The sequence below is a fragment of the Paramormyrops kingsleyae genome, chromosome 10 (genome assembly GCF_048594095.1).
Source record: "Paramormyrops kingsleyae isolate MSU_618 chromosome 10, PKINGS_0.4, whole genome shotgun sequence".
Taxonomy (NCBI): Eukaryota; Metazoa; Chordata; class Actinopteri; order Osteoglossiformes; family Mormyridae; genus Paramormyrops; species Paramormyrops kingsleyae.
Window position 1 is genome coordinate 23,377,819 of NC_132806.1, and position 26,813 is coordinate 23,404,631.

Genomic DNA, 26,813 nt, shown 5'->3' on the forward strand with positions numbered 1-26,813 from the left:
TACCACACATTCCCTTTTCTTGTATGGCGGCAGCTGTGTGACAATTATTTCCTAAAGCTTTGAGCGTTTCATCAATGATCCCATTACTATTTAGAACAGAGGATTTGTGTATCTGATTTCATTTTACTTAGTTCTGTCTCTTGGATGTCTGACTTCCTATTTCCTCCATTGAGGTTATATTATGCTAATTTCCGCCTCTTTTCTTTGCATATGCACAGTACGCTGGCATCTCGCCCTGGCACTAGACTAATATCGTTTTTGTTAGGCAACAGTATTTGGCTCCTGTAACAAAACGAGGTGGGTACATTAAAAAATAGATGCTTGACTTTCCTTTCTCCTCCATGCAACCTATCTAGCACGCTATCAAGAGCGATTCCCCTCCCTGTCAGGAATCCAATCCTCCATTGGTCCAGTCGTTGGTGGCCTGTTTGTCGGCCACATTCAGCACAGCTGTGAAACTAATCAGGGAGTGTGGGCTTCCTTCTGCCCTGCAGCATCAGGTATCCTGTCGCCTGCCTGCTGGGACTGCACTCCAACAAACGGCCAATCACCAGGCACGCACTACTTATAGTTGCCACGGCGATGATGCATGCTCCCACTGTGACGAATCACTTGATGTGAATTCAGGGGCTCTCAAAGCTCCCAGTCATGCGCTGGCATTTTAACTGCGCTAAGCTGCCAGAGCTTTTAATGACAGGACATATGAAGAAGTCTGTACCATTCTTTCAGTATTAGACTATTATTGTATTATATCGTATTAAGGTACCACATAACAAGCCATTTGTTTTACCAGTAGTCCGGTGCATCACACCAAACACGGGTTAAAATGTATTTCAGAATGGGAAAATCTTGCATGTAGGTTCAGTTTAGAAATGCACTGAAGGGATTACATAACTGTTTTAAAAGTACAACTCTTACTGGCCTTAAAGATGTGAAAAGAGCAATAAGCTACGGAAACATCAACAGAGAACAATAATAACTTCTTGGTTTTGTGTTGAAAGTGGGAAATCTAATTTCCCAGGACTCATGGGTGAACTAAATTCGGAACCAGGGCTCATAAATGAAGACAAATATTCTTTTGTATCTCTAATCCATACTTTATACAGTGTGATATGTGGCTTATCTAATTTTCTGTCATTTTTTTGTGCCTTTACTTACCTTTCTCTGCCACAAATGAAAATAAAACTAGAAAATACGTATGAATATTTCGTAAAGCCTGTTACACAAACTTTAACTTCATATGAAGCTCTATTAACACTTTTTTAACCAAAACTAAGACCATGCATGTGATTGACTAGTTACATACTAAGCATGACTAAATGCCGTTTGGTTATGTAGGGCAGTATTTCCCAATCTGGCCCTCGGGGGCCACAGACACACATTTACCTGGATCCAGGAGGGAGCAAAAACATGGACTGACTGTGGATCCTGAAGGACCAGATTGGGAAACACTGATGCAGAGTAAACAGACTATACGTCAGGTTAAGGGACAAGTCAGTATCCAACATGACACGGTGACATCAGCAAGGATTATGGGTGGATGTGACCTGTTTTAATTACTTTTAGTCACATTACGGTTTATTCTGGATTAAACAGCTAAGTGACTAAATAATAAACAGCTAAGTGACTAATTTATTGAGTATTTTGAGTTGAATCCCCATGAGCAACAAGCTCAATAAACACAGCAATGGATGTGGAAGGGCCCAAGTAACACAACTGTGGACCCCAAAAAGCCTAAGGAACAGAACAATAGAACCAAAGTGGCCCAAGGAACATAGCTTTGGAACGAAAAGGACCTAAGCAGTACAACTATGGACCCAGAAAGACCCCAAGATACACAGCTCTGGCACTACACCCATTAGACTCATTGGTGCAAATATCTGTAATATAATGCTTTCTAGAACGCACACTTATTGCATCGGCATTTTGTTTCAAGAAACCGGGCAACTTTTCTAACGAATAACAGCAGCTCAGTTAGCCTTTGATCTGTGTCATACTGCGGTTTTAAGAAATAGCACATGTTTCCCAATTCTTTAGCCCTAAACAAAGGTACTGTAACCGAAGAAATTAAATATGCATATATATATAGTTACATCATTATAAGCAGAAATGTGACCATGCCATCAAAGGGTAAGCAGCCATATGGCTAAAGCTTGCAAGCCCAAATAATGCTAAAACGACGGGAAAAAACCTTCCCTGGTTAAGGGGACATGCGTCCCCTAATTTCTTTTGTACTTGGGTTAGCACCATGCCTGTGACAGCCCAAGAAATGTTAGGAATTTCCATAGATGGAAAGCTTAATATAGCTTCTGTAGGCTATAAAAAAAGTTTGAACAAGCAATATACATTTTTAGCATGACAGTGCTTGTTTTGATCCTTAAATTATATTTTTTAAATAGTACTGCTTTTCAGCTTCTGCTTGTCCCAGCCATCTTTCTTGTCTTGACGAGAACGTCAGAAAAAGTCTGTGCCCCATAACTCTCTTCGACGACACCATCGGTGAGCAGGGAAAACATTTGTTTTTCAATTTCAATGGCTTGTCGGATGATATATGGCACGCACACTGTTAACCTTCCGCGTAGTCAACTGCTGCCGTGTCAAATAAAAATCGGACCGTTCGACCGCAACTCAGTGCTTTCACGTGAAATCGTTAAAGACGACCCAGTGTTTGCTCATGGAGGTGACTGGTAGTCATTCTCTGTCAAGTACAATTAGCAAAGCTTCAGCAACCGGTAGAAGACGAAATATTGAGGAGTATAAATGTTCAGCGCTTGATCAGTTGGAGCAAGTAAGAAGTTATCAGTAATCTCATTTTATACTAATGTTGCACTGTAGTAACAATTAAATTTAATGCAATAGCCCTTGTTGCCCCCAGTAATTCCTCACGAACGCAACACTTTGCTTTATGTCAACCGAAAGAAATTATTTAAAGCAAACAGGTACAAACACAGCCTTTAACAAGAGGACATCGATATACCTCTATTGTAGGATGACATTTTGTTTTTGGGCAACGTTATTGAATAATTGAAAACAATATGCCCGAAGGCAGGGCCGTGCAGAGACGTTTAAAGGGGCGGGTGCTCAAAGTTAAAAAAAGATAGAACAGGCTGAATAACAACAACTCACATTCATGACGAATCTAATATGGAATTATGTGGATATCCATATTAGATCGTTTTTAGTGAAATAAAAGCCCTCCAGAAAAGAAGGGAAAAGTCCTGTAACTTACTTTAAAACAAAACATGTTCCCTAAAACGGTGGACAGAGCTACAGACCCCCTTGTAACACCCTTACCCAGTTAGCTAGCAGTTAATGACCACCACTACTTGTGCAGTTCATAAAAGGACAGGTAATGTTTGTCGCGCTCTTGCACAAACAGCACGCTCATTTATTTCAATTCATTTGTTGTTATAGACTATAGTGTGCGCTGTACACCCTATTTACTGTTTTGTTGCAGTCTGCACCTTCCAATTAATTTGCCTGCTTCTCCTCCAGCTCCGCACCACCCAGCCTGCAGAAAATGCGCGTGCACTTTGCGAGCTCTTACCCGGCTCGTAACGAGCGCGCTCTGCCCTCAAGGGCGAGCATTGGTTAATGGCAGTCATGTGACTGATGCAAGCCAGATCCTTTTATTTAGCAAAATTGAGATTAATAGTTATATTTTATTGTTGAGGGGCAAAGACAGGGCTCCATACGCACATACACATAAAAAAAAACCAAAAACAACAAAAAAAAAAAAAAACCCAAGAAAAGGGTACTTGAGGCATCCTGGAGGAAAGGGGCGGGTGCTCAAGCACCCGACGCCCCCCCCCCCCCCCTCTGCACGTGCCTGCCCGAAGGACTATCTGTGTAACGCTGGAAAACATGTCGAACACATATGTCCGCAAGAAGGTTTCTGTGGGTGATGTGACTGAGTTTTATGCGTCTGTAACTCACCATTAACAGCCTAGTCCCCTGTAGCAAATGCTGGTTATATAAAACTTAAGAAGAAGCAAAAGGCTTTTTGAAGTAACTGTTAAATCATGTCACATCCATATACACAGATGTCTTATGTCTTCAAACAGTGCGTGTAAGAGAGTCCAGCAAGGACGGAGTAAGGCAGACTGTGGTGTCCCCTCTGTGTTTGTGGTGCAAAGTCCTCGAGGCTTCCCGTCATGGTGTTAGTTACCATAAGAATGGTAGCCATATTCATTACATTTGCATTTGCAATATCCCCGCCTACTCTAGTATCGAGGAGGATGATAACGTCTCCTTTCCTGGGAATGCAGAACATTATCATTTGCATTAAGGAGGTGTTTTTGTCGCTTCTTTCAGTGTCCCCTTTTAATCTAAGCTGGTTTGCTCGGTTTAACACCCTCCACCTACGCTAATAGCACGAGCAATCAGCGGGGTCTTTCCACCGCGGCATCCAGCTCATACATTTAGCTTGTAGCCCAGAGGCAGAGCCAGCAGGAAATAATTTACCTTACCGCCGCATCCATTCCAGATTCAGAAATGATAATCAGTGTTAAGATAGAAAACATTCATATTTTTACATCATTTAAACATCACCCAGAACAACACATTTAGCTGTCAGCTGACTGACGTGCGAGCATGTTCCAATGTCACCGATAGAGGACGACATTGCCTACTAAACATAAATAAAATATTTTGTTTCGAGACCTCGTTTGAGATCGGCAATTTAACATGGCATTCGTTCTGAAAAAGGATACAAAACCCACAAAACCATAAACTAAACCAAACTGCTTAACTATTATTAAAAATGTCCAGTGGAACTTTTTTTTTTAATAGAAGGCAACAAAATCAAAAATCAATCAAGAATTCAAAAGCGTTCCATTTCATAGTGGGCGTTGCTTAAATTCTTCTTAAAGTTTTAAAATAAATAAACAATAATAACAAATAATAATAATAATAATAATAATAATTATTATTATTATAGTCACGTGATCAGAGGGCTACCTCTCCTCGTTTACTGGGACAGAGCTGTCCGAAGGTACTGGAGCGGCGTGGGGTGGGCGCGCACCCTCCGGATTAATTGTCGGACGGTGGAGCTGTAATCGCGGACGCGGATCCCCGAAAGCGCCGGTGATTGGTTAGAGCGGCGGGGCTGGTCCTCCGCTCGCCCAGGCGTCGGATTACATTTGCAGTTTACGCGAGGGGGGAGAAGTCGGCGTCCGGGATGCATAGGAAGCCGCTGCGAGTGCATCGCCGACCGCATCCGCAGCACATGAGGGCGACCGCTCGCCGGGGAAGTGCGCGATAGGATAGTGTGGAACCACCGTCTTCGCACGTCGGACGGGGATCGCAGGTTCTTCTGCTCAGAAGCGCGGCTGTCATCGCACGGCTCGATCCTTGTATTTTTTCCAGAATACGGTAGTTTTGTCCGGACTTGGCGCTCTGGTGATGCACAGGGCACGGCGATTTCAGAGCAATCAGAGCACTGAAATTGCACGACACGGGAATCCTGAAAGATAGCGTTGGATCGTTGCTTTTCCTTCTTATTTTTTTGATGCTGGGTGGGCAAAAGGAATAAAAGATCACCCCGTGGACCATACTTGGGACTTAAGACGAACATTTTTTTTGGGATAGCGTTATCCAGGGATGATATGTGTTTACCAGACTTGACGAAATACATCAACAGGTCGCCGATGCACATATTAAATGTGCCGGCCGAGAAGAGAGATTTTCCGGTAACGGCTATGAGAAAACGCGTTATGTGATACCAATTATTGCTGGAAATCGCCAAAGCGCAACTTGACTAGTGAGTCGGGAGCGCTGACTTCGAACGGGCTCCCGGTGGCTGCGGCAGAACAGGCGACTTATGAAACTTTATGCATTTCACAGGATTGATATTTGGAGACCGGTTGACATAGGCAGCCGGCCTGCTGAAACGGGACATTATAAAAAGAAGACGAATTTTGCCGTGCCGCAGTCTGACAGGTACACTTTTTAAAACACCATGACTCGTTTTGCAGTTTAACCAAGGACACGCATCCGAGACGATCGGATTTGCATTCGTAAGGTTGTCGGTAACCTATTTGGCAACGTTGCCAATCCGACAGACTTTTCCAACAGGATTTACCGCTGTTGCTTATCGCTTTTGTTTTAATACTCGATTTCGTTTATCCTTCAATCTTCAGTAAGAATGGCTGGCGTCAGCTGTGGGTGGAAGTATTACCTCTGGATTTTGATTGCTATGTGCAGATCTACATTACCGCAAGCGAAATCCCTGGAATCGGTTATTTGGAGCTCACAAAATCTCAAGTAAGTACCTTTCCGAAGTGATTTTTGTGTACATCAAAATGCACGTTGCGTTCTGCTGTTCTCTATTTCCTCTTTGGACGTTTTAGGAAATCTTCTGTTAAAATGAAGGTTGAAAGGTCGAAATATCAAACGTTTTGGCACAAAAAAAACTCACACTTAGTATAAACTAGGTTATCATGCGTTATGGCCATGTGGTAGTTAAATTATCAGTTGTACTGCAAGGTGCGTTAAAAGCGTTTTTATTCGTTGTGCGTGGAAATCGCGTAATTTATAAAGAAATGGAGCGCTGTGCATCGGCAAATGTTTGAGTCCCAGAAAGAATGATACTAAGCGAAATGGAAGGAGATTTTGCGTCACTCGGTATTATTTCAACAATGAAGTCAACTGCCTAACTAAAGTAAAATATTAAAATACGAGCATTATTTATAATAATAATAATAATGATAAATTATTATTATTATTATTCGTGGCAGTAAGTAATAATAGCAGGTTCATTTAGCAAACACAGAATAGACGTTTGAATTGTTTTTTTGCAGTGTTGCTGGGTTTTCTAAAAACGCTGGATAATTACAGGTAACCTTCCAATGCACTTCCTTTAACGGGAGCAGTTGTCATGATTTTTCATAGATTTAGTGTAAGTTCTCCATGGGACAGTGTAATTCGTATTACACACACACGTATGGGATGAATGAATTGCTTCTAAGCAGCGCCATTCTGCACGGCAGGTAGAAAAGATTACAGGCCACGTTTATTACTGGAAATGAAACTGATATGGTAGATTGATTATCTTTTCGTAACCAGATGAAGTGCTATACCATGATGGTGATCGGTGAGTGCAGGTTTACTTTACTTTAAAAAAAAGAAAGAAAAAAAAACTAAATTTTAGGAAATTTCAATCACCCGTTAATGAATTATTAAGTCGTAATCTCCCTAGTTATTGATTTGCCCCCCATCGGGACTATTTTTAATTTTTCATCCAAAAATACATTTTTCACCTTTTTTTGAAGGTCTCCACTTAAGGTGCATTATCCTACAACAGCCTTATCCCATTCGCCTTGTATAAATATGCCAAAGTCGTTTTTAGTTACTTCTTTTAGGAATGCATGTATATTCCTGTTGCTTTAGCGTCCTCAGTGGCGTTGTTTGAATAGACATGTAAACGCCTGCTAAACCCCGGACTTCTGCTGCACAACTGAATACATTTTGTTGACAGACAAGTACTGTCTTTGCATAATACTTTGTTCTTTTTTAGCACCATCGTGAAAACGGAGCGTTTCCACAGCTATTTGCACTTGCAAAGTTCCTTTTGTACTTAGTTTTTGTCATAAGAGAAATTTACAAAGGTACATGCATAATTTATCACAGGCAAACTATATTAAAGCTCCCGCTGTATATTTAAATATTAATTCTTTAATTTAATGAGTGGAAGCAAAACCAAAAGAATATAAAAGTACATTTAAAAGAACACACTTTAGCAGACTGGTCTATGTTTACTTATTTTTAATTGGTTATACACAATTAAAAAACTGAAATCATAGAACCATAGGCCTACAAGTATGTCAGCTTAATTAACTGGAAATTTCCCTTGATTTTGTTTATACGGATAGGCCTATGTCAAAAAGCCTCAGTATCATTCAATATTGCACGTTTTAGTTGTAGCTTGAACATAGTGATTAATTAATGGCCTTTGTATTTGAAATAGTACTAATGATTTTCTTAGATTATAATATAATATATCAAATGGAAGAATCTTTTTCAGAATTAAGAAATCACTTAGTCAGGTAGGTATATACAGTATCACTCCTCAGAGTGTCATGGTTTTTGACAAGGTCTACTGACAGGCCTTATTGAGACATCAGGTTTTTTTTTTTTTTTTTTTGCTTATTCAGATCTGAGGAGGATGGATGGTGAATTGCTGAGGGCAGGTGTAAAAGCCAGTGCTCTTCCCCTTTGCAGCAGTTGGTGGTTGTTTTGTCACGTAAACTCGCGTTTGCTTGTTTATCCCACCAGCTGGCGTTGCTTTGTTCTGCTTATCTGCTGTGCTGAATCCGTAGTAGGGCTGTTTGCCTTAAAGGGGAATCCCACTCAGAAAACCATGCTCCATCACTTCTGTTCACCAATTTAGCATGTCTGGTGGAAACTGTACAACATGCAGTTAGAGAAGAGAAGCAACATTGTATTTATCTATATAAAAAAATCACCCTTTGACGTCACCAGAGACATTTCTGTTACCGTTTCTGTTGCGTGGAAAACTACACGGCAAAGTACACAGAGCGTAATGATTTATGCTATACGAGTAATCAGTTTGTAAGATCTCACATCTCAATGCTGACTGAACATTTCCCCGTGCGTCTTTCACTCCCTGTGGTCATCTTCTTAAAAAGAAAATCCCTGTATTATTATTGATTTTATTTTTCATTTAAAAAAGAGGGGCCCCATTGGACGTTCTGATTATTTTGTTCATTCCCTTGAATCACTGGTGCTATGAAAAAGCATCACTGTTTGATCGTGAAAGACAGAGTATAGTATATTACTGCCTGCTACCAGCTGTGATCCAAATGTGAAAATGCTCATTTTATTACCTATGGAAAGGGTTATCGGCAAATAAACACTTAGGAATGCTACATTAGATACCACACTTAGTTACTTAGGTATTACAACGTTCACAACGAAATTTTAGTTAAAAGTTTGCAGTTCTTTAGAGTGATTGAAAATATTATCAATATAATACAGATGTATGTGTATATATATATATATATATATATATATAGCATAAAAATTTACATTAATTTGATTTTTCTTCTGCATTTTTGTTCATATTGTTTGAAGTTTATATTAAAACATTTTACTGATTGTTTGTAATGTTAGCTATAATCATTTTTATGGATTCTTTCACCTTTGTGCTTTTAAGCACTGATAATTCTGAACTGTTAATATATTACAGTTTTTCCTCATGGAACGTAATGAATGCAAGTTACATATAAACACATATATCACAGCAAGTATTACGCCGAACACATGGCAAACCACTGTAAGCATTAAAAAAGTTTCCTTTGACGCGATGAAATGTAAAGGATATTGTGATATAGATTGATGTACAGTATTTGGTGTGCCATTTTGGGTAAAAGTCCTATCGATTATAATCATTTTGACTGAAGTTGATAGTCTAGGATGATAGCAAGCATGTATGCCGTTCCAGCACGACACTCATAATAATACCTTTGCACTTTGTAAACAAACAAATTTACTTGCCGAAGAAGTTTAGAAGACAGTCATGGTATTTTATGCAAAGTTTTCAGGGATTTTTTTTTACTTTTGAATCCTCGGTCAGAGTTTCAGCTTGCGTGTGCACATGTAAGAGTTCTCTTTTAGGCAAAACACACTCTGTAATTTGCTCATCAGTTCATATATATATATATATATATACATAATCTCAATCAATCAGTTGCCTACATGTAAAATATTTTTCCAGTTGTTAAAACGTTCAGACAAATGAAATTGAATGCGTTTGTAGGACTTCATACTGGAAGTATATACAAAAAAAGTATGGCAAGATGTGTTCAACGCATTCATTTAGTTTATTTTAAATGTAAGTTCTCCAGAAACCAAGTGTCCAGTATAGGAATAAGTTAGGAGTTTAACACTACCTGCTATACTCTCTGTATGGTCTTCAGTTATGTACACTGTATGTATTGACATAACGGGTTTTTGAGTAATGCTTTGAAAAAGTTTCCTATTATTTGTTTTCTGTTTTAAAACAGTTATATTTTCTAAATATTCAGTGTTTTACATCTTTATGTATAACACTTATACGTTAAAGTATTTTATAGTAACTGCATATATTATGACTACTTTTCAGATGCAGTTACATGTATGTGAAAGCACTGTGTTGAAGTCTATACTTAAGGATCCTAGGAATAGAAAGCGGAAATGGTTCATAATATGAAAACAGATTGATATCCCTTACTGAAACTCATTTTCTCAAGAGAACCTGAAATGACTAGGAAAAGGAAGACAATGTGATTTTGAAGTTTTGAACTGAATTGAGATCAACTTGAAACCCAGTTCTGTTGACTGAAGTCAAAAGAAACTTCAAAATACATCCCCTGAGCTCTTAACATATAAATCGCAATGGAATATACTTGCATTATTTATTTTATATTATTTGCATTTTTAGAAAAAATTCCTATCATGTAGAAAAAGAATCTAGTCTTCATTCTTCATGATGTTCCGACTGAATGGCATTGTGTTTCTTCCACTTGCAGAAAGCAAAACAGGCAAGAAAAACATTACAGTTCTGGAATCTAAACCAAAGGGAGAACAGAAAATTGACTGTCATTAACAATGGATGACCTAATTTTGGATATCGACAAAAACGAAGCTAGTAATGTGTTTTGAAATTAGAGGTGTCACTGTTCATTTATGATATCAAAGATATCGAACACGTTGTTGTTATTACAGGCAGCCTTCTTTGACCTTTTGGGCAGGGTTAGGCACAAATAATCCTGTTGTTATCTCAGACAGCAGATTATTTGCAGAGGCAATTCAAGTTGAAGCAGGGCTCTGACTGTCCTCGTGAATCCCTCAGGTCAACACTTAAAAGGGAATTCCATCCAAAAATGATAATGCTGATATTTTCCCTATTACCGGAGGGAGGAATTGACCCTGTTTTTTCCCCTCCTAAAAATCTCACTTGCCTAGGCCCATTTTGGGATATATATTAGAACTCTATGGAGAGTAACTTTTATGGGCTTTGCAAAAAACAGTGTTTTTATAATCTTAGTATCAACACCCACTGCATGTGTTACTAGTTGTCTTTTCTGTATTGAACTTGTAAAATCAACATTCTTATATAATAATAAATAAAATCTTTGTTTTTTTGTGAATTCTTGACTCTGTGGAAGAGTGGAGGTTAGACTAGATTATGCAAAATACTCTCAGGGAATTGTGGGAACTAACACTTAAGTATAGTGATCTGTTAGCCAGGAAACAACCACAGGATTGTTCGTTTCACGTAGGATTTTTCCCTTAACTTACCGTGCAGGCAAATTCTGCCGACGTACTTGTTGGACGTAAGCGTGTCCCATCAAGAGTCTTATTGAAATGAGTAATTACCTTCGATGCATCATTAGCAAACGCTGCAAATGCTTCACTTATGTCTGGAAAAAAGAGAGGGAAGCAGGCGTCAGAGATTTTATTGCGAATTGAAGTGTCAGTGCTAATCGTTTCGCTCTGCTTGTATGTTGCACGTATTGGCCTGTACCTTATAAAATGTGCAAGGGAGGGAAATGCACTCAAAGATTTTCAAAATACTTGACCCTGTAGTTGGACTGCAAAGATTATTATTATTATTGTCATAATATGTTTGTGCAATGTGCAGTATATCATAGGTGTTGTGATGCCAGAATCATTTGGTAATTAGAGTACCGATTATGGTTAATAATTAATAATTGTGTTTATGCTCTGTCTAAAGTAGAGGATAGCGTACTGTGTAGGGGGTGACCGAAGAATCTTAACGTTGGTAATAACGAAATCGTTTAGCCCGTTTAGCGCTGGGAGGGCATGTCCACTCATCACTCAATTTTGGCCGCTGAAACTCATGAGACAAAGCTGGGCATCGTGGAAAGAAAACAGTGGCGATTTCCGAGGATGAAGAATTCATAACAGAAAAATAGGTGCTGCTACGTCACTGATCGCTTCAGCTGCACCTCACATTTAGCTGGTCACAAGTTAGCATCACCATGAATACGCATTTATATTTTCATTGGACCTATGGTGCAAATGAATTCTTTTCTCATATGCCTTGTTAAGGTAATAAGACGGATGGCAGAACGCTTTAGAGACGACATTTATAGCTGTACTTAGATAATTTGTCCTAATAAGAGGATTATGACTAACTTTTTTTTAAAGTAGTGCATGCTTTCTGAAGTTTTGGGAGCTAAAAAGCTAAAAAAAAAAAAAAAAGCAATAACTGGGAATATAGGGCATGACAAATGTTTGAAAATGTATATAAAATCTGAAAGCACTGGTAGCATTAGTCACTGAATAAAGGTTTTTGCAGACCATATTATAATATTGTATATATTGACAGCACTGGTAATTATGAACAGTAGGTAATTGTTAAATTTAAAGTTAAGATGGTACATCAAGAATATGTAAATACTTGCCTTAAACATATACTTTATTTAGAATTAGACTTATTTAGAGGTAATGTACTTTTTTTGACAAAGCGTGTCTTTAAGTATAAGTGGCCTTAGAGGTCTGATGCATTACTGTAATAAATGCGTTTCTATAATAAACAAAAAGGTTGGAACACATTAGGGAATAAACTTCGTTACACTTGAATTGCTGCACAAAGCTATTAAAAATTATATATTGCAATGAATTATACCAAACAATTACGCTTTTGTTTGTGATGGTTTACTTAAGATGTGAGTACAGTTTAATTTTTTTGTAATCGAGATACTTTTGAGTAACGGTAATGTGCTGTAAGTCACGATTAGTGTTCAGTGGGTGGGGTTTAGAGACTGCTATGAAACAAAAAGCCTTTATACCGTTAAGTGGAATTGACAAAATTGCTGTGCAAAATATGTGTGGGTTCTTTTTTGGATTTTCACAAGCTACTAGTGGGAAACGTCCTATATTAGCCAGGCAAACTCGGCCGTTCTAGGCCAAGGAAAATACAGCATAATGAAACGCAAACATACCCAATCCCACATTTCTGGAGGAAACACAGTGGGGAACATGGTGCGTTTCTGCAAGCTTCTTGGAGAGTTTTTGGTCATTGTTTCTTGTTAAACGTGATGTTTATATGATTCATATTTTTGTGTTCAGGGCGTAGGTTATTGGAGCTCACTGACAGGTAGAATTGTTCTTCTACGTGAATAAATTCAGCAGATTGAAACAATTATATGGAGAAAAACGGCTAATCAGCTTAAACTGCACTTTTTTTGTATTTGTTTGATATAAAACGTTATGGACACACATACCTATCCCAGTTCATTAGTCATGCATCAGACAGGCCACTGCCTCATGTTTTCAACATGAGAGAAAGAAAAAAATCAAACATACTGAGCCAGTTGTGTGTCAGTATGGCTATTTGAATATTTAGATGTTGTGATAAAGGCTCATTCTAGTCATGAGAAATACTCTGAATCCAGTATTTAATCATTTAAGAAAAAAGAAGGGGAAAAATGTTTATGTTCATTTATATTCAGTTATTTTCTTGATAAATAAATTGGTAATAATACAAAAAATGAACTCTCATCTCATGTAATTGTAAAATTCATGAGTTTCTATTTATGCAAGAACATGCACTGAAACCCAAACTTGGTGTTTCCCTACTGTATGGAAATTGAAAGTTGACCTTTACTAGTCACCATAAAACTCATTGTTTTTAGCCTGAAATTCATTCTGCAGCAGAATAGTTTCATTGAATTATTCTTTCAGGCATAAATCAATCCTTTTTAGTAGTGTTTACCCATGCGTCTTTTCTAATTATATATTTTTTTGCATGGAAAAATAGTTTTTGTAGTTTTTCATGGTAAAATTATAGTAACTAAGAATAATTTTGGTTTTTGTGTATTGAAAAGTTATAACTGAGGGTCGTAACATCTGAAATTGTTTCCATCTACTACTAAAAAAAAATAATAATGGCACAAAAATTAAGGGTCAAGTTATAAAATATTTAGAGCTTTCCTGTTAGTGTAAGACATTCTTTTTACTGCTACATAAAATGTGATCTTTTTTAATTGAAGTAGATAAACTTTCGTCATGATGTTTTTTTTTTTGATTAACATGGTCTGTGTTTGTTGTTAAGTTGCTTCGAATGACATTCATTTGGTCTTATGAGGAATTAGGGAAATGCAGACCCCAGGTTTTTAGCCGGACCAAACGTGGCCTGTTAGGTCCAACGCATGCAAAGAACAACAGATGTTAGATTTCAAAGGGAAAGGTCGAACAAACGGCGGTGACCGCCATCGGCTTGGCTGTATAGGGGAGAAGGTTGTGCAATGCCTGTGCATGATTCTGAAGTATGTTTCGACATTACATCACGCCTTCTCCCCCAGCGTGTTTTGTTCAAAAAACAGTCTGTGCTCTGTCAAGGAGGGGTTCACTCCTGTGTCATTTTATTAGCATGTCAGCTGTGCTTCGTGACTTGGTTTACTTGGCCACGGCCAGCGCTGTTATAATTTTCAACGAAGGATGCCTTTGCTATTACAAGTAAGAAGGAAAAGCAGCTCTATTGTAGCATTTGGGGCTAAAATGCTGAATGCTTGAAATAAAACACGGCTGGACTTTCCCATGTTTTTTTTTCCCTTCGCCTCCCTCTTGTTTGTGGTCCGTTCGGTCATGGGATCCACGACAGCGAGCTGGAAGGAGGCGCAACGCGGAATGGATAAGGGGCACGTCGAGGATTCGGTTCCGGAATCGGGTCCCAAGGTTCGTCGCGCTTACCTTTGTAACTCACAAGCCAATGGAGCAGGGAAAAAAGGAAGTTTAATGTAAGGATAAAAAAAGAGAAAAAGCAAACAGAGGACTCAAATGTCGTGCGATTGTTCCTCTGTGCTCTGGCTTATGAAACGGGTTGTGGAACGGAAGGATCTGACAGCCATTCCAAAACCAATTAGAACTCACTTTTCAGCATAGATCTAATTGAATAGATGATACCCTTCCTGCTGGGCTGACTCCTCAGTAAGTATGTCACTGCACCAGATGGACTCTCACTTACAATTCTCATTATTAATTATGAAACAGCTCTAATCCATCCAGCGCATAAATACGGGAGAAATGGAAACCATTAGGGGCGCTTAGAAATAGCAACACACGGTCGTTGGGATTTTGATGAGCTGAAGCAGCAAGGCAAACTACCCCCCTCACCCAACCCCCCCACCCCAACCCCCCACCACCGTCAGTCTGTTTGGATAATTTTGTTCCTCATTTAAGTATATGTGTCAGGTAGGAGTCAAGAGTTTGATTTATTGCAGGAGTCTCCGTCATTCTTTTGTTTGCAAATTTCGCCCACTTGCGCTGGGGGAGGGCACTGCAGTAGCCCCCCCAGACAGCCTAACCCCTCCCCTCCCCCCCATGCGCCTCCCAGCGGCTTTCCTCGCTTGCCCCCGCTAACCCATTTCTGCCGGGCCCTCGAAGGCACCCTCTAGCCGTCGCTATGCTAATGCCCGACATTAAAGGTTCCCCCAGCCCCGTCGCGGCGGGCGAAGAAAGGGCCGGATTAAAAGTCACGCTGTTAACGGCGCGGCTCAGCGCCTGAGGATCGGCGGGGCTCAAACCGCCGCGCGACGTGGCAGCTGTGACGGGCCGCTCAATGGCAGCTCTCCGGGAAGCCGCGACTGATCCATGCGTTCTCTTTCACTCTTTGACAAGTCTGAAAATCAAGTTGCGCACCAGCCCAAGAAAACCTCACCTCACAGAAGCCCCCCCCCCCCCCTTTTTTCACCCTGCTCCGAGAAATCTGTGCTTTACTCAACTGACTCTCAAAGTCTTTAAACTTTCCCCGCGTATCATATAAATCTAATTGATATGTTCTGTCATTATTGAATGTATAGCTAGATTTCCTTTTGCACAGCGGTCTGTTACTGTGATTATTAAAAACTATGGTTTTTATTAATGTTCATAGACAGTGATATACACACCGAGTTTTGAGTTAATGCTTTCCGTACCAAATTACAGCTAAATGATGGAAAATATAACTTAAAAAAAAAAATAAAAATTTAGCATTGGGGAGCTATGCTCAATCTTAGTTCTACAGTAGTAACATTTGTCTCACAGCAGAGCTATGTGGGAAAGAGCCAGAAATTTTATGGCCTATAACTGAATTATTTTGATTGCCTGGTTGATTGATGGAGTCAAATGTTCATATTTCCCCTATTGTCTAAAACGTCTCCGCGAGAGAAAAGGAGAACGGTGAAAGACATCAGGAAGACAATGAGGCCCAGCGATCGGCCATTATTCTCAGAAACAAAAGTTTGTGCCAGAAAAATGCTGCGAGCGTCGCAAGGTTAGGGTTCAGGGAAACAGTGTGCAGTATCCCACTCTGCCAACCGTGCCTTTAGTCTTACATCGGCATAGTCCTGAGAGTTTTTTTTTAAGCGACATTCTGAAGATGGCATCCTGGGAGGTGGTCTGAGGATTTTCTACCGGGGTCTGGCAGGGGAAACTTACAGTGCAGGTGTCCACGGCTTCGCCTCCTGACACTGCAGTCGAGCCACTGCCAGGAGCACTTTTCCCAGGAGAGCACACCTTATGTCTTTTATAGCGTCAGACAGTAAAAAAGCGCACTCTTTTTGAACTTGAGATGCACTCCTTTTCTTTTAGAATGCACCCTCAGCTTAATTTATGCGCAGTGTTTAATGCACGTCCGCGGTGATGTAAATAAACAACGTGGATATAAATAAAGACCACATCTGACGGACAAATCTCATATTAGCTGGGGGGGGGGGGGCATCGGGAGGAAAGATGCTGAAGGATGGCATGCAGCACTAGAGCTGCAGGGGCTCAGATTCAGCCTGTAACCTCTCCGGGGTTGGGCCTTTTTTTCAGCATTTCATCTCGGAGGTTTACGGTTCCTAAGCTCGGCTATTTCTGTGGAATTTCTGAGGCACTGATGTACCTCGTCCAGTTCAGTCGAGGGTCCCTGAAAGTGGGCTAGAATAGAAACTAAAAAATTGGATGTTGCAATGTGTTTATTGTATTGTATTTTATGATTTCTTTTTTTGCGTTGAATCCTCACATGCACTCTGACACAGCTGTAGTCTTCTTTATATTACAAGCTCACAGGCGGAGTACTGGGAAGTGTACTGGGAAGTGAACTGGGAGGTCGGGGGTAAACAAAAACAGACCTTCTAACCTGTGCGAAAATACTGATCTATAATTAATTCACTGTAATTAAGTTAGTAAATGAATTTGTCTCTTTTTCTGGCCTATAAGCGAGGAAGTATTTATCTAAAATATGCTTAGACAAAGAATCGCATGACACAAGTCCTTGTAATAACATTTGGTTATAGTGTCGAGAGCTTTTGCAATGTGTTCACTGCCGCTATTCTTTACTATCGCAGATGTAGGTCATTACAAATACGGCTGGAATCCAACTGGAGTCTATGTGAGGCATATTTGTTCTGGTGTGGGGCGCTATCACTCTGTAAGATGAGCAACCTCTGTGCACCTGGGTAGACTGAAGGCCAGGACATACCAGTGGAGAGGTAACTGAAGAGCATTCGGGTTTTTTTTTTCCCATAACGAGAGATTGATTTACCCTCTGAAGATGGTATGGCTCTAACTTATTGTTTTTTTTTTTTTTTGAAAAAAAAAAAACGCTTTAATGTATTTATTTGTGGAGCAATATTGGGCACTCTTGTCATTTCCGGCCGAAAGGGTCTTAATACTTGATAAATTTCCCTTGTGTTCCAATTTGATTTCAGACCTTCATTAATCTTCAGCAAGTCAAGAGGCATACCCTTTGGGATACCTACTTTGGCTTACTCTCATTATCTCTGAATCTTATCTGTTTTTAATATACACGGCCTGTTATGAAATGAATCCTGTGGTTCTATTCCGTTGGCGGAGCAATTGGATCCAGTTCTCCGCTTACCTTCATAACCTTTGCATAAAACCTGAGACCTGATCCGGAACCTTCTGTGTTTCAGCCCTGGAGGTCAGAGCAAACAGCCCACTTTTCCATATTTCCGCTTTTCTTTTAGAATCAGTGTTTCGTGCTGCACATTCTGTATGTTGATAATATAATAACATTTTTTTTACATACAGGGGCGGTGCAATGGTCAGCACTGTTCCCTCACACCTCTGGGACCAGGGTTCGAGTCTCCGCCATGGCTCCATGTGTGTGGAGTTTGCATATTCTCCCTGTGTTGTCGTGGGGTTTCCTCCAGGTACTCTTGTTTCCCCCCCCCACCCAGTCCAAAGACATGCTAAGATAAATTGGAGTTTGCCGAATAGCCCATTGGTGTGACTGCCCACAAATGTATCAGGGTGCCCTGTGATGGCTCCCCCTGCTGGATTTTTCCCTGCCTTGTGCCCATAGCTTCTTGGATAGGCTCTAGCCCCCGCCCCCAAATAAGACAATCGAGTACAAAAGATGGATGGATATATATTGTTACTGGTGAATGAATTGTCACTAGGCAATCGAAGCTTAGCCTAGCTGCACTTATGTGTAGTTGACTCCTTGACAGCTGTGTGTTTGTAATGTGCTATTTGCCTCAGTTTGGACAAAAGCCTCCGCCAAGTAAATACAAGTGAATGTGAATTTGACAGTTTCCGTTAGCTGCAAGCTCCACAGATGAAAAGCCAGTAGACCCGGTGTGACAGAAAATGCTAACAAGGAAAAGAAAAATTGTCTTCATTGTCATCGACTGGTGTGCGGTAAACGTGTACAAGCACCATTGTATAGATAGTTGAGCTACGGTGCAGGTTGAGTCAGCTGAGCAGTTAGCGAGCTGAGCCTCACACAGTTTGCTCTCACCATTGCCTGAAACACTTCTTTCATCCATATTTTAGTTGTGTACTTGGAACATCGACCATTTTCAGCGGAGGACTGTTGGTTAAAAACATGGCACAGTCAGGAAGGATTTAGCTCAGAAGAAATGAGAACTTTTCTCACGATCTTTTCAGCTCAGATTCAGTCACCATCTTTCGAGTTCAGACATCTAGTAAATCTGCCTGCAGAAAGACCTGAGAGCCCTGGAGGTCACACTCTGCACTGACCTTCGATTCTTTTACTTTTCGGAAGATTCCTTTTCTCCTTTTAGCTTTATCAGGATTTTCAAACTGAGATAATTAATGCATAAGTCAGGGCAGCTTGTGTTAAAAATGAATTCCTGACGCACAGTGCTGGCACGCGTGCAAACCTAAGACCCAGTGTAACATCATCGTCTAAGTTGTGCGAAAGCTGATTTATCAGAGCCGTGAATATTTCTGACATTGCTACGCTGATGTTGTCCGAGACATTTTAGTGTTACTAATCCTTGTGGTTTTGCAGAACAGATAAACAGTCTAACATGGAAGTTAGTTAATTATTGCCAGTCAACTGATATGTGTCGCCATCTTTGACTTGACCCTGTGGTAAGTTGCCAGTTGGTTTGATTTTTGCTTGATTGTCACCTTGGTTTGTGATGTAACATACTCCTATTGAGTGAATAAATGACATGAAAAGGACTCTTTAGTTCGTCTAAGTGTATTAAAATGCCCTTTATCTTTGAATACCTTCCGCATTCCAGTGTGTCCATGCATGGGTTCATAAAGGCATTCTTTCAGAATGCATCAGGGGTGAGTATGGCGATATGTTATTGTAGGACCCCCCCATCCCCCCACCCCCCCCGGGGTGTATACTAAAGCCTTCTAAACATCTGTGAGGGACTTTTCTCCCCCCTCAGTTTCTGACCATTCACTGTATCAAAGCGTGGCCACTGCTAACAATTCAAATCCGTTCGCAAGAACGTCTCCTGAAGAGGACTTTGGGCGAGAGGTCGCCTGGATTCCTTTCAGTCCCATTTGTTAATACCCATAAATGTGCAAAGTGTGCGATGACTCCAAATATCTGTCCAATTTATCGATCACATCTATGCATTCTGCTTGTTTATCGTCCATTTGTTTCTAGGTCAACAAAATAGCATCGACAGGCATTATTATACACAGGTGGCTTAATGCTATATTTTTACGAGATTTGCTCTTAACTGAAAACAGTGATTTTGGGACATAAACATGAACTATCTACTTTGACACAGCGAGTGCTTGGCCAAAACTGTAGTGGTAATGGCAGCCTTCGGCATAGTGGTTAGGGAAGTAGACCAGAAAACTACAGGTTGAAAAATGTTGAAAAGGTAGTTGTACGGTTTTATTTTTAAACATGGTGTTGAACATGCATGCGCTGCTTCAGAAATAGGTAGCAGCATGAGCTTTGCAGGGGCATCGCTGGGGCTCGGATACCCGGGCAGATTCTGGGGGCCCGGGCACTCGACAGGGGTCTTGGAATATGTAAAGATTGGGAGGGGTAAAATTTCTTGGTGCACCTCTGGAGCTGCGTCATCTGTAATTTAAAAATAAGCACAGCGGTTAATTAACTGTAGGATTTGTATCACCTCATTAGGGTTTATTTTTTATTAGAAAATATACCACGCCTTTGTTCACTGCAAATAATTTTGGAAATGGACTTAATCACTTTGTAGGTTTTTATCAGATTTTATTTCCCCGTCTTTCTGCATGCATTGCATTTATATCATATGATTTGATCAGATTTTGTGCGAAACGTTTTTATGACCTCGTATCGTGCACAAGCATATATTAAGTACCTGTATGCTTTTGTGCATTTCCTTTGACTTTTTAGTATTTAAAAAGAAAAAAAAAGTTTCATCGCCTTACTTCAGTATACGAAAAAGCAGGCAATATTAATGGGCATCAAATCCATGATAAGGACCCTTACTGCTCACGGCTGGACCTCACTTTAGGGTTTTTTTCCCCCCTCTGCAGAGGGCAACGGTCCAACTGTGAAACACGTAGTTTGACCTGGTCCTCACATTAGGGACATAAAGACGATTCCCGGTACAATCCGTGTCACAAGAAGGAAAAGGAAAATCAGAAAATAATTGGATCTGACTACATTTTAGAAGCTAATAAAAACAGGACCTGTTCAAAAGCGATCCGCGGGCCGCTGGGCCGCAAGACGCGCAGAACACGCTGTGAAGGCCGGCTCCTGTGATGTGGTTTCAAAGGCTAAATATTATGGTTGTGGGATTCTCTGCATTTGGCGTTCAGTCTTCTACAGACACAGTGGCCACTCTGTGTTCTGGTCAAGTGGGCTGAAATTAATGCGTGTCGCAAAGTCACATTGCGAGGCGCTGGGCGGGCAGCTGTTTTCCACAAAAGGGAAGGCAGCGGCCGAGCGAGAGTCTCAGGTGTCAGCCTGGCCAGACTTCAGGAAGATTAAGGTCAAGTATCAGTTGCAGATGGCATTAATAGTGATGATGTAGCTGTACTAATAGCAGGTCTTTCTCTCGCTCTCTAAGCTTTTCTCCGGCTGTCGCCACAAAGCAGAAAAAAGCACATGTTATGAAAGTGTTGTAGTGAAGAATTAAATAATACAGCATATGCAACAATAAACAGTCTGGGGGGATAAAATGATTGGAAGGGGGAAAAAAAAATCCGTATTGTTTTCGCCAGGTTTCAGCGGTTCCTACTCTGTCATTGGGTGTAATTGACATCCCGCATGATGTGTGAGAGCCGAGCAATTACTGCTCTGTCGCTTGGATTTACGTGTAAACATGATTTAGTATGGATTTTAATGACTTTGCACCATGCCCATGAAAAAAAGCAATAGCTACGTAGTCTGCCGGGTTTACAGAAGGACGACAATGCACAGACACGACACATAGGGTCTTGTTTGTTTACGTTAAGTCCTTTGCATTAGCTAAAGAAATCACCTCATCAGACAGAAAATATGATGTTATTACCTACCAGACCTTGTGTTGACATGCTTTATACCAACTTACCAGGAACGTCAATGTCATCTATTTCTATTAAAGTCGGCCATTTTTGTATCGATTGTATCTAGTCAGTGGTGCTTTCTAAGACACTTATATTAAATTGAGTTTTGCTTACAGTAAAAATCCATAGATACCAAGTTGGCGCACGTCAAGGAACTACTGTGTAGACGAGAAAAGTTTTCTTTGTTTCTTCTTTATTACGACTGACACATTTTTTGACACAGTTTTTCAATAACTCAAACTTATATAAAAGGAATATATATATATATATATATATATATATCTGCATATATATATATATATATATAAATAATATATATTCCTTTTACACACACACACACACACACACACACAAACACACACATGTTAAAGCTGATTACTGAATAACGAAGGCCCTTGAATTCTGGCTTCTTTGAGATTTCAGTTTTGCCTCAAGTTCATTTCTGCACCACCTGACCCGCGGACATGATGAGCTGCAAAGGTCAACGCTTTCAAAAAGTTGCTCCAGCCTTGTACTTTGTGACCGGGTGACCTCTGCACGAAGGGGGGAGGTGATATTTGCATTCTATATCGAGGGGGCCGGCCCTGTCTTTGTAGTTAACGACAAACCTTCTCGGCAACAAAGCAGAGCTAACATGTTTGCTCATATTCTCAGAAGACAGAAGGAGCATAGTGGAAGCAGACAGTGTCCATGCATTTTTTTTTTCCCAGCTCACAGTAGATGATGGCTGTTCACCAAATGCGAAAGACACCCTTCAACTGTATGATAAACATCCGTGAAGTAAATATGCCATTTTCTTCAGCGTAGGACTGTAAGGTTATGGAACTGTCTGAAGGAATTACTGGCTATACATTCAGTTTAGTTGTTTTTTTCCGCAACGGTGCCAGTTTTCCTGTTATTTGCAAGACATAACATAATATTGAAGAAATTCTGAGCTTTTAAAGTTCGTCTTTTTGAACAATAAATACACATTATTGTGTTGTTAGTATCTGATCCAGGATAATGCATTTTTAGCATATTTTCACTGCGGCGTTGACACACAGAGGAAGAAATGCACCACTCACATGATATATTTTAATAAGGCTAATCTCAACATACCAGCTTTGACTTTAGTATTCTTTTCACACAACAACACGTTCTGTCCATAGCAAGGCAGTAACACTGAAGGAGCTAAGGCAGAACAGTTGGGCTTGCATATAAATTTGCACTGACATTTGGTATGTATTTTTAGACGTTTATGTGCCCTTTAGGTTATGCCAAGAATATTGGTCTCTTGGAATAAAAGAATGATTGCACTTGGGATTTAAATTAGCTTAATATCTCTTACCTGTTATGTACTCAAGCTACCTAGAGACTTAATGGCAGTACAGATTTTTTTGTTCATCTGACAACTGGTACTGAGCTCTGAATGCTTACTTGTTTAAAACCATAAATAATATTGCGTATGATTACTCAGCCATAAGCAAAACTAGATGTTTTAATCTCGCAGCCTAAATTATAAGCATTAATTAAATTAATTTGTTTTAACCAGTCTAATGTGGACATCCATAACCTTGAAAATTTGAAGTATTTTTAATCTTCACTGTAATTTGCAGTAGAATATTTCCAGTGGCCCAGCCCACTCCTTTTCCCAATGCAGTTGAGCTGTTTTTTATTGTTTAGAGATGTCTGGGCACTCTGTATAATGTGACTACTGTTTTGCATCTTGAGAACACGTGTTGCCACTTTCCTTTTTGTGTTAGAGCTTTAAAGGGTTAATTAATATGTTTTCTTTAGATGTTCATCATATTCTTGTAACAATAGTTTACTTGTTAGTAGAGAGTCACACCCAGTCGTCCTGCTTTTGTCCCTTAGATTTAATAAGCTCAAGACACCTGATTTCAGACACGATGATTCACCTTGACTTCTCTAACAGCTACATAAATACCTAATTTGTGACCCATTGTGCAACAGAACTGGTATCTGATATGCCAGGCCAAATACTTCATACGTTTATTTTTATACTCCATACAAGCTAAAGGTACCGGCTGTTTTTTGTAAGGAAGCTAAACATCTGTGCATCATTCTAAGATTATGAGATTTTCCTGCTGTCCCAGCCGTCTTGAATTTTCACTGCTATAGTATATCACTGAGCTACTTTAAACTGGATTTTATACCATGAGAACAGCATACATTGCCTTCAAGCAAGAAAAAAAAACAGAAAATACAGTTTTAAAAAAACCCATCTTCTATGAATCCAAGTTATTCATCAGATGTTCTGTACTGACATGGTTGTTACACAATTGTCTTTTAAGGACTTTTCCCTCTGAGCACTTTTTCCCCTTTATTTCAGCCTTGTACGATTTTTAAATGTCAAATAAATAAATTATGTTGATGGATGTATGAACTGTTTATAGCCAACGGTGTGAAAAAAGAAAAGCAAGTAATTACCTTCGGAGAAGAGGCAAGCTCTTTTTGGTCTTTTACAGAGTCAGTTTCCAGGAACAGTGATATTAATTTTCCATTACTGATCTATACCATCACTGGGGGAATTGTTAAGCTTTCCACCATTGAGGACCAATTAAAGACAACGAAAGACTCCAACTCTACAAAGGACATTATCAATGAGCCATACTCATTTATTCTTATCCTGAGCAATTTCAGAGCAGCTGGGTGAAATTGAGGCAACAGAGAGTTAATTGAATATTCATGATTACATTAATGAAGTTTGGATTAAATGCTACTTGGCAGCCAAAGCAGTCTTTACATGGAAACAACAAACCATTTCCAATCAATTACACTCATCAACAGCTCCAAACTGAATGAGCTTAACTTTCTCAAAGCTGTTTTTCCATAACTCAAAAATAAGTCGAGACTCTTGGTTTAACAAGTTGTTAAAAAAACATTTGTCAGAAGTCTTAGGTTATACTTGGAGTTATTGTGTGCTGCTTCAAAATCTTAGCAACACCTGAACTAACCTCAGCTTTTTTTTCCACTTTTTCTACCTTTCTTGGTAATTCAAGTAACTTGTCTGTGCCAAACTTATGTTAAAACTCCGCATTTTAAAGACTCACAAAAACAACAATAAAGCTTCTTCATGCAAGTTAAGGCACCAAACAATTTTTTTAGATTTAATTGCAGCATTATGCCAACTTAGAACTGCCAGTACATTTTAAACATCGGTTACGATTATCAATAAAATTTCCTTCTCATCAATCTTCTACGCGGGAGAAGGTAGACACACCTTGTATTGATATAACAATTATGACACAGTAAAAGTTCTGACAAGTCTCCTTGATTTTTGCTGTTTTATTGCGTTGCGGATTTTTAAAATTTATTTGTTAACATCATTGCCTAGAAGCTAGGGTGGTGGTGGTGGTGGTGGGGGGGGGGGAGCTTGGAAGGGAGATGTCATTGCGGTTATTAGATCACAAATCGGGGGTCGGTTTTTGACAAAGTGCTGGTTGGCTCGGCCCGGCTGGTAAAACGCTTCTTGTTTTTCCCTTTGTTGGTTATGTGTCTGGGCTAATGTGAAGCAGGATTTATGAGTTATCTTTATATGTGCTTAGGTATCAGTGCCATGCTTAACGCTGTGGGAATTGGCCTGAGGTCGTGTGTGTGTTCAGGAGAGTTATTACCTGCTTGGACATGCCTGAAGGCTGGCAGGCAAAAAGAAGAAAATATCTCGCTATCCTTCATTGATGCAGCACATTAATTTTACCCAGCTGAAAACCTGATGTTTTTTTTTTTAATACGGACGTCTGCATGTATTTTTCTATAACGGAGACGATAATGCCACAGAAGTTAAGTGCGATGTCTTTTCTAGCATTGTTCGTATTTTAAGGAAGACCTTATGTGCTACTTTGAAGTTAGTTAACTGTAACAATCGTTTAGTAGTAATATAAAAACATGTTGTCATTTGTTCTGTTCTCTCCATTTCCTAATTTTTTATGATATTGATGTTTTTGATTTTGTTAGTAACTTAAAAAAAAAAACTTTGTATGCATATAGACTGTAGCATATCATTAGCTAAACATTTTTTAAAAGCCTCAAACTCTAGCAGAACATGTTGCAATGATTACAGACCAACACACACAGCTCTTCTCCAAATCCAATTGTGGGTAATGTGTTGGAATGCCTAACCCTCTTGTAAATGAAAATCTTGAATCGATTTCTTTTTTTGTTTTTTCCCTGTGCACTCAACAGTGCAAAGTCCGGGAGCTGAGAGTCCTGTGAAAATCACAAGTCCTGGGTTAAAAAAAAAATAATGAATAGCAGCTATTTTTGTTATCAGTGATGCGCTTGAAGAGTATGTGGAAATAAATCAGCCGAATGAATGGATCGAAGGCTTAACTTTATCTGCGTTATATCTGGCTGAATCCCGTTATTATTTTCAAAGGGAGAAAGTGATGGGGGTGGAGGTCACTGGAGTAACTTTGTTGTATTCCTCCAAAATGTTAGGGAACAGACTGATCAGCTATATTTCCTCCACCCACATACCCCCCCCCCCCCCATTCCTTCCACGTTGGCAGTCATTATCAGGACTGTATTTATATTTATAACAATAAATTAAATAATGTGAAGGAATGACACTGCAAAGTCATACCTTATATCTTCGAGCTGAAAACCAGCCTGTTGCTTGAAATTACGAGTTATCGTTTAAACACAAACAGTAAATGTATACCTTGGATGAGTGAAAGAGCAAATTAAATTTGCGTCATGCATGTACATCAATGTCACTGTTACATGTTGCAAAAACGAGTGGCTACTTCTGAAGCCCCACAACATGCCAGCAAACCTTCCTGCGATTCGCTGTGGCTGCACTCTTGCGATTTCTTTTCCTCTTACCGACGCAATTTAGGAAAATTACTTTCTTGTGTGGCGAAAATGCAGCGTGTTGTTTTTTTTTTTATTTTTATATTGCATAATCTACGTAGGCATTGGGCAGGAGCATCCTCATTAAGAGCATGTATTACTCTTGGGAAATGGGAGCCAAGGGAAATCTAGTGGAGGATCTTCATCTTTTCCTCCTCTCCAAATCCCCCTGGCATCCAACAGGT

General features: G+C 39.7%; 1 protein-coding gene across 1 annotated transcript in view; it reads left to right on the forward strand.

Annotated features, from left to right (window-relative positions):
* Positions 1 to 2,773: 2,773 nt before the first annotated feature.
* LOC111859870 (ephrin-B1) overlaps positions 2,774 to 26,813 on the forward strand; it is a 70,283-nt gene continuing 46,243 nt past the window's right edge. The window contains exons 1-3 of the mRNA XM_072717549.1: positions 2,774 to 2,788; positions 5,845 to 5,940; positions 6,141 to 6,264. Coding sequence (XP_072573650.1) covers positions 6,146 to 6,264 — 119 coding nt within the window. The 5' untranslated portion in view covers positions 2,774 to 2,788; positions 5,845 to 5,940; positions 6,141 to 6,145. The remainder of the gene's footprint in view (positions 2,789 to 5,844; positions 5,941 to 6,140; positions 6,265 to 26,813) is intronic.